Genomic DNA, 15,251 nt, shown 5'->3' on the forward strand with positions numbered 1-15,251 from the left:
GAGTGGGGGCTTAGGATGATGATCAGGCTGATGGGAGAAAGAGAAGTTAGGGAGCTAGTGGTCCAGGTTGTTGCACTAGCCCCTGAATTCCACTCTTTCACTAGAGAGCATAATTTTGAGCAGCAAGCAGGGCACACACAATTTTGGCCCATGATTTATGGGTCAGTGAATAGATGGAAATTAGCTAATGGTCTCACCATCTCCCTATTTACATATTTTAAACATGTGGAGGTATTCAATTTTAGCTCAGTGGTGACCTCTTTTTTTTTTTTAGCACAGGTTTTCATTCATGCTGAATTGTTAGGGTTTAGCACAGTTATTAGCATGTGTGCTAGTAACATGTTTAATGAATCAGACCCTAAATTGTAAAAGAAACCAAAAATATAGAATTTCTAATAAATTCTGTGCACAGCAAAATCTTGGACTGGTAGGAAAAAGGCATTTTCTGATGCATACATACAGCCAGCCAATATATGGGCCCTCATGTTTGCATTCATACCATGCATCATTCAGTTTACATGAGACTTACAACACAGGCTGTCCCAACACATAACTAATTTGGACCCAGCTCTTTAAGAAACAAGTTACACTACTCATACAGTCACTTCAGTGATAGATATGATATAATAAAGGATAAAGAGAATGCTTGATAATACACTTACTTTCTAAGCAACTGGAGTGAAACTCGATGTAGAATTTGGTCTGGGACTTTGTCTTCAACATGGCTATGCAGTTCAGAAATTCAATCTGCCCCTGAGAGTCTGTGTCTTCTGAATCTAGAAGGAAAGAAGAACAGTGGCAGTAAGAAATATTTTGTTTAATAAAAGGGGCACTGAAAACCAAAAACGAAACCTTTCAATTAGAAAGCACTTTTGGTTGAGATTATTGTGATTTTAAGGCACATTTTCATACTCACTATTTTTAGAGACAAATTGGGATGTAACCCCCACTTCAAAAGAAGCAAAGACAGGAGAATGATCACTCGTCATGATGTCTGTGGTGCAGCCTGCAATGGAATAATGATATTTTGTTACTAGCCTATGGCAAATCCAAAAGAGTTTTAATAAAACAAGAGAAAGACAGGGATTAGTAGAGTCAGCAGGCTATGGGAATACCTAGGAACTCTCCAAATTTCATAGGAGAGCTCTCAGGTTCTCTGACTTAGGGAGCTGAAAAACAAACAAAAACCAGCTGCTTGCTGGCTAAGATTAAGATGAACAAAACACAAAAGTTTCCAGGTATGGCTGTGAGACATCATAGTTAATTCTAACCACAAAACATAATGGGGTAGATTTTAGAAAAGTACGCCCGTGCAAACAAAAGTACACCGGATTTTATAAGATATGCACGTATCTTATAAAATCCAGGGACGGCGCGAGCAAGGGGATGCACATTTGTGCACCTTGGGGTAGATTTTAAAAGAAGCGCGATCAGCCTACTTTTGCTTGCGCATCAGACTCAAGCAAAAGTACGCTGGATTTTAGTAGATACGCGCGGAGCCGCGCGTATCCACTAAAATCCTGGATCGGCGCGCGCAAGGCTATCGATTTTGTATAGCCTGCGCGCGCCGAGCCGCGCTGCCTCCCCCCGTTCCCTCCAAGGCCGCTCCGAAATCGGAGCGGCCTCGGAGGGAACTTTCCTTTGCCCTCCCCTCACCTTACCCTCCCTTCCCCTACCTAACCCACCCACCCGGCCCTGTCTACACCCCCCCCTTACCTTTGTCGGGGGATTTACGCCTCCCGGAGGGAGACGTAAATCCCCGCGCGCCAGCGGGCCTGCTGCGCGCCGGGCCGCGACCTGGGGGCGGGTACGGAGGGCGCGGCCACGCCCCCGGGCCGTAGCCACGCCCCCGTACCCGCCCCCAAAACGCTGCCGACACGCCCCCGGAACGCCGCGACGACCGGGCCCGCCCCCCGACACGCCCCCGACACGCCCCCCTCCGAGAACCCCGGGACTTACGCGAGTCCCGGGGCTCTGCGCGCGCCGGGAGGCCTATGTAAAATAGGCTTCCCGGCGCGCAGGGCCCTGCTCGCGTAAATCCGCCCGGTTTTGGGCGGATTTACGCGAGCAGGGCTCTGAAAATCCGCCCCTTAATGCGCTGTACTTGTCTGTAGAAAGATGGACAGACCCAAGAAGCACTAACTAGACCAAGGCAGAATTTTCTGGATTTTCATGTGATGAAGCTAGTCAATTAAAGTGAATTAAATTCAGAATGCAGCACCCTTTACAAAGGGACTTTTTTTCTCTATACTTGCACTTGAATGATGTGACTGGTAGTGCTAACCAGAGAGCTATAATCTCTGGGATACAGCAGTTGCAGCAGGCCATGCTGTTTCTTACTCACCATATGATTGACACAGCACATGCACAAGTGGGTAAGATTTCCAGAGGATTCGGTCACACCAAGATGGCAAATTGTATTTCATCTGCAAACCAAATAGAAAATGCAAAAACTAGAAATTATCAGTTCAGCGTTAACATGAAAGAAAAAGGACTTCATAAGATAACAGATAGTCCTTCTGACCCTGCAAAGTGGAAGGGGTTCAGCTTTTTTCTCCACAGGCAAACAGGACTGAATTAGCAATGACATGTGGGTGAAATCATCCAAAGGCATCAAATGGACCCTTCTCTCTAAGCTCATAAAGCTTTTGCTGTACTGAACATGTGTGGGAATTCCCACATAAGCATTGCCTTAGAAGCCCCCTCAGCCTTTTTTTGTCTAAGCATTAGCACGAACGTGTACCCTCCATGAACAGCTTCAAAGACTGCATATGTGGTAGGAAAATGTCCATTACAATGGACACGACATCTATTCAGACCAAGCTACATTCAGGCTAATTGCTACCACTGCAGCCAGATGTCCTACAGGCCCAAAAATTCAGGGCCTGGAAAATTGAAGGACTGTGTAAGTTTCTCAAGAGCTGCAGCTGATCCTCTTCCCAGAGCAGAGCCTCCTTGGACTTCCTTGATACTGTGTTGAGCAGGACCTTCTAAAGAAGTTTCCTCCTTCGACAGAACAAGTTGAGTCCCCAGGGTTGAGCAAACTGAAACATGCAGGGGCCGAGATGAAGAAGAAGAAGCATTGCTCTTTGGAACCTACAGTGCAACTGGCACCAAAAATCATCGAGTCTCAGGGCCATTGATGCAGCAGATGCCTTCAACACTATCAACACATAGTATATCAGTGCCATTGACGAATGGGGCCCCAGTGCCATCAATGCATCAAGTGCAGTCATCGCAGCAAATATGTTACCATCAACACATTCAGTACTGACACCATTGATGCAAAAAGCCCTTGCATCACCAACGATTGACTTTGACACCATAGAAACACAAATCCTTGACACATTTGGCGCATTGAGCCTGGGAGCACAAAATGCATCGAGCCTCTAAGCCATTTATGATCCATCATCAAGGCATCAGGCCACAGTGCTTCCAAATGCAGCTATTTGATAATGTACCAGCAGAGGCAGAAGGGGATATGATTCACTTACCCATTCCAATCTTGAGACAATTTTTACCATTGTAATTAATGGAAATGGGCTTCCACTTGGCTACACCAGATCCAGTATGTTCCCTGATACTTTTCACATCTAATTGGCCTCCAGTGCCTATTTTGCAGAGCCCAGAAGATGACAAGGAGATTCCATCCTAATTTCTGAGGAAGATGTTCCACCTTCCATGTGCAACCAGAGGGCACGTCAGCCATAGGACCAAGTGATAAAGCTGGTGAAGACTTTCTTTCCTTCTCTAGTGGGTAAAGATAAGGAGGTACTCTTCAACCTCTTCTTTTCAGGATATCAGATATACTTCTACTAGAAAACATCCCAGTGTCCCCAGATCAAGCAAACACATCAAGAGAACTTCACAGAGGCAGCTATAGTCCCCAGCACTCACTTGCAGTAGAATCCAGCCAGAATGCATATAAGGAATACATCTCTCTGAGGCAACCAAGGACCCCTCCTCAGTCACTTCTTCATCATTGGGATCCTGGATTAATTTTTCCTCCCCCTCTGGGTTCTGAGGAAGACTCAATGGGAACACCTTCTGTTTCCCTACTTGAACCTCCAGAACACTCATCTGTACCTGAAGACCTCTCATACTGCAGATTTCTGGACAAGTTGGGCACAGCACTTAGGGTTAATGTTTGTAAGAACAAGGATCCTCACAAAATTTTGACCACTGCAAACATGATATTCTGGAAGATTTACAAACGAGAATGTGGGCGAATCTGATTTCCTGTGCGTCAGTAGCGAGAAAAATTAGATCTCAAGTACAGAGTAAAGAAATATCCATGGTTTGGAATAGTACAACTACTACATCAGTTATCTGTAGTGGAACAAGCTCTTAAAAGAGCAAAGAAGACAAACATTTTTTCAAATACTCTGCTAAAGTTAAAAGGCATTTCAGAGCTCCATGCTTTCTGCTCATCATTCTATATGGTTCAGTACTTAGCATGATTGCATGCAAAAATTGAAGCCCTTCCTTCTGGCAGGTGATTGCAGTTCTTCATATCCTCAATCACTTTTGGAAATGGAAGAATACATATGTCATATTTTTCAATCCATTTCGAAGAGTTTGATGCAATGGTTTGTTCCTCATTAGTCTCCATCAGAGCATGCTGACTAGCCTGGTTGAGAAACAGTAGTTTGTGTATTAATTAGCGAACATTCTTTGCCAGGGAGTTCATCTTTTCGGAGACTAACTCAGAGAAATGGTTGCTCAAATAAAGGAGCAACATGTGACAATCCAGTCCCTCTCAGTCGGCTTAGAGCAATATTCCATTTCATGGCAGCCATATTACAGTTTTAAAAGATCATACTTTCAAACATTCCCCTTCTGGCAATTTCAACAGTACTGGATCCCACCTCCACTTCCATAACAACAGCAACTTCCACCTCAAACTCGGCAATGTGAGCATCGCCAACCAAAAGCAACACAATGGGTCCAACCCAAACCTGGACCAAGTTTTTCACCAACTTTCAGTAGGAGGGAGAATCTAGCACTATCTGGAAGATTGACACAAAATCACCAATAACTGCTGGGTTCTCAAGATTTTGGAGTCTGGATTCCATTTGTGATTCTCCCAGTTCCCCACACTTCTTTATTGATCAGCCTTCAATCTGGATCTGTTGGTAGCAGCAGATCGTAAGTGGCAGGGCATCCAAATCTTCCCTTACCTAGATAACTGACTTATAATAGCAACTTCCCAAGAAGGTGTATTAATCACCCTGCAGAAGTCAATTCAATTCCTGCAGTCACTGGTATTCTGGGTGATCTTCAATAAATCAACTGGAGTGGAGGAATAACTTGTGGTTTCAGCAGCAGGTGACAAACCAGGGAAATCAGGGTCCAAATCCCACTGCTTCTCCTTGTGACCTTGGGCAAGTCACTTTATTCTTTGTTGCCTCAGGTACAAACTTAAGGCCTGATTTACTGACATTTTTCTCGCATCCTGTGTCTATGGGAAAAATGCTTAGTAAATGAGGACTTTAAATTGTAAGCCCCTCTGAGGCTAAGGAAATAACCACAATACCTAAATGTAATCCACTTTGAAGTGCCAAAAAGCAGAATATAAAAATAAAACTGATTCCCATTCAAAAGATCAAATTCATAAGAGCACTGACAGATTCCCTGCAGAAGAGCACTTTCCTTTTGTCAGGTCGGTTGAACACTACCAGGTCATGGAGTTTCTGATTGTTCTCGGTCACATGGTGGCGGCAATTCATGTAGTATCACTAACCCTTTGATTAAATCAAACTAACTTTGATTGGTTCTATATGTTATTAATTCACCCTCTTATCATCCCCTATCCTATACCTTATCATCCCCTATCCTACACCTTCTTTCTACCCGCCCCTCCACCCCACCTTCCATTCCCTTCCCCGTGTCTGCCCTCAATCTCCCTTCCCATTATTCCTTCTCAATCGAGACAATCAACCGCCTGATTTCGTTTAACATTGATGGCTCTTTTCTCACATTTTGTATAAGAATAGTTACCAAAGGTTTTTAAAAGTTTAAATGTTTAAGTGTTCCTCGTTTTTCTATGTAATGCTCATAAGCACTCTTATTTGTTCGATGTTCTTTGTTCCATGTAATGCTCCTAGGCAAGTTAAATTGTTTCACTGTAAACCGGTTTGATTTGCATCCAATGCAAGAAGATCGGTATATAAAACCCCAAAATAAATAAATAAATAAATAAACCCACCTTCACATATAACTTCTATAGCTGGGCCTGAGCTCTCAATGGGATCAGTTAACTCGCTTTTAACCACCAAGGTGGGGGCTTCACAAGAAATGAAGCAGGAACTATGCTTTTGGCTACACTCTGTCAACCTTTAAGAGGGAACACTATGCCATCTGATACCTTACCAAGTGACATTGGCAGCAGTCACCATCCTAAAGGGTTGAGCAGCACACATAGTCATCTTTTTTTTTAACTCAAGAGACTTGGTCATTAGCAGAAAGACAATTTCATATCAAACTCTTGGAACTACGAGCAATCAGATATGCTCTAACAACTTTCATGTGTCTCTTCCAGTATTGTCATTCAAATCAACAATTAAGTAGCCATGTTCTGTGTGAACAAACAAGGTGGCAAAGGGTCATGGACTCTGTGCCAGGAAGCGATAAAGATATGGGAATGGGTATGTAAACATCAAATTGTCTGCAAGCAACCTACCTTCTTGCGATCTCCAACACATTAGCAGATCATCTCAGCAGAGTATTTTAACCTTATAAATAGTCCCTACAACAATCAATTACCAACAGACTGTTCAGTCTTTGGGAACTTCCAATAATCATAGAAACATAGAAACATAGAAATGACGGCAGAAGAAGATCAAACGGCCCATCCAGTCTGCCCAGCAAGCTTTCACACTTATTTTTTTCTCATACTTATCTGTTGCTCTTGGTCTTTATTAGTAATGTTTTGGTTCTATTTATTTTCCACCCCCACCATTGATGTAGAGAGCAGTGCTGGAGTTGCATCTAAGTGAAGTAACTAGCTTAATTGGTTAGGGGTAGTAACTGCCGCAATAAGCAATAAGCAAGCTACACCCACGCTTATTTGTTTACTCAGCCTGTGCAATTCAGTCCTTGTTGGTTGTTGTCTGAATATAAATCTTCTTTTCTTCATCCCCCTGCCGTTGAAGCAGTGAGCTGCGCTGGATATGCATTCCAAGTGGAGTATCAGGCTTAATAGATTCGGGGTAGTAACCGCCGTAACATGCAAGCTAAACCCATGCTTATTTCTTTACCCAGACTATGTAATTCAGTCCTTGTTGGTTGTTGTCTGAATATAAATCCTCTTTTCTGCATACTCCCTGCCGTTGAAGCAGAGAGCTATGCTGGATATGCACTGAAAATGAAGTATCAGGCTTATTCATATTGTTGGAACACAGGAAAGTGAAAAGGTTTGCTCTATTCTTCCCAGAAAACTCAGATCTATTCAGGATGCTTTTCTGCTCAACTGCAAAACAGATTTCATGTACCCTTTTCCAGCAACCTCACTGATAGCCAGAACAGTGCAAAAAAAGTTCTCAAAGAGTGTTATTGCTCTAGCATGGCCAAGACAAGAATGATTTGCATATCTATTACAAATATCCAGCAGCCTTCTAATCCATTTTGGAGCTTATCCATTCTTATTAAAGCAAGAAGAGGAATATCTATATCATCCAAACCTTCTCTCCCTCAACTTGACAGCCTGGATATCCACCAGGAAGCCATCCACTAGGACAGCTTATGGATTTAAATGGAAACTGTTCTTCTCATGGTGTCAACAAAGTTCCTTGGACCCATTCGCATGTGAACCAAAAGACCTACTTAAGTACTTGCTTTCCCTATCTTCTGATGGTCACAGTACCTCATCAGTTAGAGTACATCTCAGTGCCATAACAACCTACCATACTCAAATTGAGGGTAGGCTCATTCGAGAGTATACAAGGTTTATGAAAGGTTTATGGCATACTAAACCTCCACTTGCAAAACCACTTATTCCATGGGACCTGAACGTAGTTCTCAATCAACTGATGAAACCACCCTTTCAACCAATGGAGTTGGCTTCTCTCAAATTTCTCATATGGAAAGTATTATTCCTTGTAGCAATCTTGTCAGCCAGTGAGCTTCAGGCTTTGGTTCATTACTCTCTTTATATTCAAGTCTTCCACAACAAAGTGGTGCTCCCATCCTATCTAAAGCAGTATCAGCTTTCTATATTAATCAAGCCATCGTCTTTCATATGTTCTTTCCAAGGCCACATGCACTTGAAAGTGAAAAGGCCTTTTATTCATTAGACTGAAAAATAGTGTTGGCTTACTACAGGAAAAGAACTCAGCCATTTTCAGATTTCACAATTATTCATCTCTTACAATCTTATCCGAATGAGCTTAGCAGTTGTCAAACACACATTGTCCAAGTGGCTAGCAGAATGTATCGTGCATTCTTACGTACTAGCAGACCTACAGATTACAGACTCAATTAAGGCTCATCAAGTCAGAGTCATGACAGCATCAATGGCTCATTTGTGAGCCGTAATTCTTGAAGACATCTGGAAAGGTGCAACACAGTTGTCAGAACATACCTTTATACCACATTATTGTTTGGACAAGCTTTCAAAGAATGAAAGTACATTCAGACAAGCAGTTTTGCAAAGCCTTTTCACCCAGTAGTATATTCTCCATGGATTGCTTATTTAGTAAACATTTTCTTGCAGGAGTCCAAGCTCAGACTCTTGTGAGGAGTCTGAGCTTGGACTCCTCACAAGTCATGACTAATTCAGCCCTGCTTGTCAAAAGAAAAAGAAAGTTTACTAACTCCAGGAAAAGAACTCAGCCACATTTTCAGATCTTGCAATTATTCATCTCTTACGATCCTATCCAAATGGGCATAGCAGTTGCTAAACACACATTGTCCAACTGTATAGACAGCAGGTTAAATTAACCATGCTAAATACCCTCCCACCTTTCTGTAGTTGACTACCTAGCTAGATTTCTCTAAAATTGACTGAGAAGACTCATGAGGCAACTCCTGCATATGCTCAGTAGAGCAAAAACTCTCTGAGCTTAGACAGAAGAGTCCATTCGGCACCATCAGATGACTTCACTCACATGTCATGCTAATTAATTCTGCTAATTAATTCTTCAGAGAACACTATTAACAGTAAGCAAATTTGATTTATCTTGCAAGATCAGAAAACATCTCTGGCTGTGTTTTTTGCTGACTTACCCCTGTTGTTTTCTGTTTGGTGTAAACATATTTCTCCCGAGTGCACCTTTCAAAACGATAAGTGGGAGGAAAGGTGATCTCTTCTTCTTCTGAAATACACAATAGAAACAGCAACCACAGTTAATGGAAACATCTGCAAATGGTATAAACTATCTTCTTTATGAGGATAAATGCACAACCCATCAATGTCAGGGTAGGGGGTGTAGAAAATGGAAATTTATTTATTAATTTGAGGTAAACAAACCACTGGAAGGTGTGCTAGCTTATTAAAAACAAATAAATGAATTTCCAGATTCATAAACCTTAAAAGCAAAGGGAAGCCATCTTAGAGCACATGTGTGACTTAAGATATAATTGGCTTCATGACAGGAAGAAACAATTAAAGAAAAAGCTCTTGAAGAAAATTATACTATCTGGATGTAATTAATGAGGTAACAGGACAGAGGCCCTCATAGCAGCTGAAAAGACAGGAATAGACCTATTTAGGCTCATGCCTACAACAATACCAGAGATAACCTCAACAGAAAATGTGAATGTTGAGATTGTTAAGGACAGATCTAATAGGTCTTATGGCTGCCATGATAGCTAAGTACCAATCCAGTTGACCATATAAATTCAGGGGAGGCAAAGCAACAGACAGCTATGTGACTAGAAAATTCAGGATATGCTCAGTGAATACTATGACCAAAGTGGTGATCCCAAAGGGGGTTGCCCTTTGGGAGCAACCGGAGGCCTGGGAAATTTGCTGTCAAGTAGCTAATGGGATTATTGTTAGATATTTTTGAATGGGAGTTTATTATTGATTTTGAATTCAAGTGCATATTTGTTGTTTTAATGTTAATGCTTGTATTTTTTTAATTTTTTTTATAAAAGTTTACATCATTAATACACAACCAACAATGATATACAAGAAATTCTGAAGTTATCACATGAAACAAACCACATAATTTTAAAGTAATAGAAAGTTATTTCAAGAAAAAAGTCCCCAAAATTAGAGGGGAATACCATATAAAAGAAATATTATCCTAACTGGAAAAACTAAAGAGGAGATCAATCAAATATTAATGCTCAACTGAACATGCTCAATTCTCTTTTTCTCTTGACTCCTCCTGCTGGCCTCCAAGGGGTATATCTTTTAAAGTTGTGTAACTCTGAGGTTGATATTCCAAAGTTTTGTCCAGGTATCTTATGAACATTTCCCTTTGCTCCTTGGCTGATGCTGCGGGTGTTCTGGGTTGCACTTTCTCCAGGCAGTGCAGATGTTCAGCTCTATCTGGTGATTTGGAAGGCATGCCTACTGAGATATCAGGGAATGGTTCCAAATTTTATGGTACTATTAAGTCTCAAAATGTTTTTATAAGAGGAAATTGTGATTTTTACCAAAGTGCAAGAAAACTTTGCTCTCCTTTCGTTCAATGCTGAGCTGATCACTGCCAAGAAGTTCCTGGTACTGCTGCTGTCTGATCTTCTGGATAATGTTCTCTGCTTCCTGCCAACAAGAAATCAACCATGGACCCATAACTTTCTGGACAATAGCTAGGCTAATACTCAAGAGTATCTAAACTGTTAAACATGCTATATGCAAAGGGCTTGAAACTGATATGAAACAGATTTTAAACAGCGCCAATACAAGGGTATTACATAGGGGTGTGCATTCGGTCCCTACGTATTGGCAATCCGCAATGGATGTGGCCATATTCGTTGTATTCGTGGGGAAGCGAAACGTATTGCGATTCCCCACGAATACACGAATCTTCACCAAATTATTCAGCCGCCTAAAGAAACCAATTTAAACAAACCCCCCACCCTCCTGACCCCCCCAAGACTTACCAAAACTCCCTGGTGGTCCAGCGGGGGGTCCGGGAGCCATTCCCTGCACTCACACCCTTGGCTGCGGTTGCAAAATGGCACCGATAGCCTTTGACCTACTATGTCACAGGGGCTACCGGTGCCATTGGTCAGCCCCTGTCACATGGTGTGAGTGCAGGGGATGGCTCCCGGACCCCCCGCTGGACCACCAGGGAGTTTTGGTAAGTCTTGGGGGGTCAGGAGAGTGGGGGGTTGTAGTTAATTTAATTTTAGTGGGGGAACGAATAGAAATCGACGTATTAATGTATCGGGGCGCCATATGGCCGAATGCAATGTATCTGCCCCCCCCCTTCCCGACGAATCCGAATCCCGAATATGGGAAAAGACATTCAAAGAACAGTCTTCTGAGGTAAAAATGTCACTTACAACATGAATATTATATTTATATCTACTGCTGTGGTGCCAACCAGAAAACCCTGCAAAAAAGAAATTTGGAACCCATATAGTATTAGATCTATTGTAAACAAGCCAACAAAAGGAGTGAAAAAAATATATATATACAAAAAAAAGTAACTTCTCTCTGCGATATCATATCATAATTCTAATCTCTACAATGTATATAGTGACTTCAAATATTTTGAGTCACACACCAAGGTCAAAACAATTGTCAAAACCATAGTGACCATGGTGTGTGACTGAAAAACTTTTGAAGTAATTTCCCACATTGCTATCTTTCTGGAAAAATAACCAACTGGATCTAAATGTCCCAGAGGAAATGGATCCTGATGTTATCCATTGTATAGACCAGGGAAACTAAAGCCAGTCCTCAGGACACACCTACGCAGTCAGGTTTTCAGGATATCCACAATGAATATGCATTAGCTAGATCAGCATGCACTTCCTGCATAGTGTTAATCTATCTCATTACTGTAGTGTATATCCAGAAAACCTGATTGCCTAGGTGTGTCCCGAAGACTGGTTTGAGATTCCTTAGTATAAACCACCTCTGTTCTAAAATACCACGTATATCACATAAACAGAGAAATTACATGTTAGGGATGTGAATCGTGTCCTCGATCGTCTTAACGATCGATTTCGGCTGGGAGGGGGAGGGAATCGTATTGTTGCCGTTTGGGGGGGTAAAATATCGTGAAAAATCGTGAAAAATCTAAAAATCTAAAAATCGCAAAACCGGCACATTAAAACCCCCTAAAACCCACCCCCAACCCTTTAAATTAAATCCCCCACCCCCCCGAACCCCCCCCAAATGACTTAAATAACCTGCGGGTCCAGCGGCGGTCCAGAACGGCAGCGGTCCGGAACGGGCTCCTGCTCCTCAATCTTGTTGTCTTCAGCCGGCGCCATTTTCCAAAATGGCGGCGAAAAATGGCGGCGGCCATAGACGAACACGATTGGACGGCAGGAGGTCCTTCCGGCCCCCCGCTGGACTTTTGGCAAGTCTCGTGGGGGTCAGGAGGCCCCCCACAAGCTGGCCAAAAGTTCCTGGAGGTCCAGCGGGGGTCAGGGAGCGATTTCCCGCCGCGAATCGTTTTCGTACGGAAAATGGCGCCGGCAGGAGATCGACTGCAGGAGGTCGTTCAGCGAGGGTTCCGGCGCCTCGCTGAACAACCTCCTGCAGTCGATCTCCTGCCGGCGCCATTTTCCGTACGAAAACGATTCGCGGCGGGAAATCGCTCCCTGACCCCCGCTGGACCTCCAGGAACTTTTGGCCAGCTTGTGGGGGGCCTCCTGACCCCACGAGACTTGCCAAAAGTCCAGCGGGGGTCCGGAAGGACCTCCTGCCGTCCAATCGTGTTCGTCTATGGCCGCCGCCATTTTTCGCCGCCATTTTGGAAAATGGCGCCGGCTGAAGACAACAAGATTGAGGAGCAGGAGCCCGTTCCGGACCGCTGCCGTTCCGGACCGCTGCTGGACCCGCAGGTTATTTAAGTCATTTGGGGGGGATTCGGGAGGGTGGGGGATTTAATTTAAAGGGTCGGGGGTGGGTTTTAGGGGGTTTTAGTGTGCCGGCTCACGATTCTAACGATTTATAACGATAAATCGTTAGAATCTCTATTGTATTGTGTTCCATAACGGTTTAAGACGATATTAAAATTATCGGACGATAATTTTAATCGTCCTAAAACGATTCACATCCCTATTACATGTGAATGTCACCGGTGTATACGTGAGTAACAATAAACACGTATGTTTCCTATCTATTTTAATTGTATAGATGTGTAATATTTACATGCATAACCCCCCATACATATGCAAATATATGCAATTTACATGTGTATTCATGCATAAAAGGGTCGACACATTGCACGTCTTCCTACTTGCACCATGTCCCAAAAAAACAAAAAGCCAATTTGTCCATAAGCACAACTTCCTACCAAGGGAGATGGACCATCTTATCAATGAAGTCATAAAAGTCCAGCATTTCATGTTTGGCCCCCAGTCCAGGAAAGTGGGATCGTACAGAAAGGAGCAACTGCGGGAGAAGAACTGCCACCGGCTCAATGTAGTCTGTTATAATAACCGCAGTGTGAAAGACCTGAGCTACATGTGCAGCGGCGGATTCATGATGTCGGACCGGCCCGGGTATTTGCCGCCCAGGCCGGCCCAGGACACATCACGTGGTCTGCCGAGCGCGGCTCTGTCACAGCCTCGAACGGCAGACCACGTGACTGGAGCGATCGGCCCACCAGGGGATGCCTGATCCCCCGATAGGCCAATTCGTCCCTGTACATGTGATGGGACATCTGACATCTGGTGAAGAGGAAGCAGGCCAGGATGACAGCTGAGGGACGTGACAGCCAGGACAGCTTCACCACAGCAGAATGATTGGTGCTGAGCAACATTTTGGATGCAGCTGTGGGAGGAGTTGACCAACTGAACATCTCCCAACCACAATGTCAGCAAAGTGAGCAATGTATATAGGAAAATCAGATAATGTATGTGTATGGAATGATTTCTTATATGTGTTGCACCATATTTTTTTATACTTGGTCCTAATCCAGTGAAGATTCTGGGCACTTAAGCACATTGAGAGGGCCAACTAGCACCCTAGGCCTCCTGACCTCCTCAGATTTCTGCACAGGGTGAAAAGCTGAATATTGTATTAGGCCTAATATACTTGTATGCACTGACACTTTTTCAGCTCCTTTGTCAAACTCTCCAATAAAACACCTAAGGTGTAGGAGAAGCATAATAGATGATAGCGTTGAAATTACTGTATAACCAGGAACCTTTTTCTGTACCATATAGCCACAGTCTATGTACACACATAGAGGTCCATATTCAACTACTGTGCAGCTTGGCAAATTAGCTGATAAATTTATCTGGATAACTCTGCCTATATGTTAAGCCGAGTGTAGCTGTGTCACTGAATATATCCAACCATTTAAAGTTAGCTAGATAAGTTTATCCAGCTAACTTTAGTACAGGTCTACAGGCCAACCATAGTTAGCTGGGGAGAGAGTCTCCCTCTACACACACTCATACTCTCTTCACACACATTCCCATAAGAGCTAGAGTATGTCTCTGTCTGTGTCAGAGAAAGAAACCCCCAAACATTCTCTAAGATACAAAAAAAAGATGTATCTGTGTCTGAGAGACTGTGTATGTGTCTGAAAGTTGCAGGCAGTGTGGTTGTCTCATTATTTGGCAACTGGTTCAAGAGTTGATTGGCTGGTAAGAGATTTTATGAGAGATATAAACAAACTCGGGGAGGGGGGGGACCAAATTGATTACATGGATGGAAGAGGGAACTGCAGCCCTGTTTGTTTACTCCTGATCTAGGTGTGCTCTACAACTTAGTTATTTAGGGAAAATGTGAAATTTTTGTTAGAGAATTTTTTTGGCTCAATATAATGTACGTCTCAAGGGTTGGTCTGGCTTGCTTCTGGGAGCTGTTGAAACATGTGTTGCAGGGAAAGTGTACAAAGGAGTCAGATACCTAGTGGACTGATTTTGAAAAAGTCCAACAGGCTGATATTTTCCTGCAATCTACCCTGTCCTCTCTTATGTGAAGAGCTACAGGAGGAAGTAAAATACTCTCGTGGCCAGAAACAGCCTGATACTGCCTCACTCCTTCCAATGCCCCAGGAGGCTGCAAACAATATCAATAAAACCAATGCTGCTCCATTCCTGCAGTCTAATGACAGTCTCCACAATACTGCCAAAATGTGATACCAGCCAGCTGTACCAGCTCC

At 43.2% G+C, this 15,251-nt stretch overlaps 1 protein-coding gene across 4 annotated transcripts in view; it reads right to left on the reverse strand.

The window, feature by feature from the left end:
• INPP5D (inositol polyphosphate-5-phosphatase D) overlaps window positions 1–15,251 on the reverse strand; it is a 243,623-nt gene that overhangs the window by 78,976 nt on the left and 149,396 nt on the right. For all 4 annotated transcript variants that reach the window (XM_029616170.1, XM_029616171.1, XM_029616172.1 and 1 more), the window contains 5 exons: window positions 10,606–10,714; window positions 9,226–9,314; window positions 2,345–2,426; window positions 917–1,006; window positions 663–776 (listed from right to left, as the gene is read on the reverse strand). In XM_029616170.1, the coding sequence (XP_029472030.1) occupies window positions 663–776; window positions 917–1,006; window positions 2,345–2,426; window positions 9,226–9,314; window positions 10,606–10,714 (484 nt within the window). The remainder of the gene's footprint in view (window positions 1–662; window positions 777–916; window positions 1,007–2,344; window positions 2,427–9,225; window positions 9,315–10,605; window positions 10,715–15,251) is intronic.

This window comes from Rhinatrema bivittatum, chromosome 9 (genome assembly GCF_901001135.1).
Source record: "Rhinatrema bivittatum chromosome 9, aRhiBiv1.1, whole genome shotgun sequence".
NCBI lineage: Eukaryota > Metazoa > Chordata > Amphibia > Gymnophiona > Rhinatrematidae > Rhinatrema > Rhinatrema bivittatum.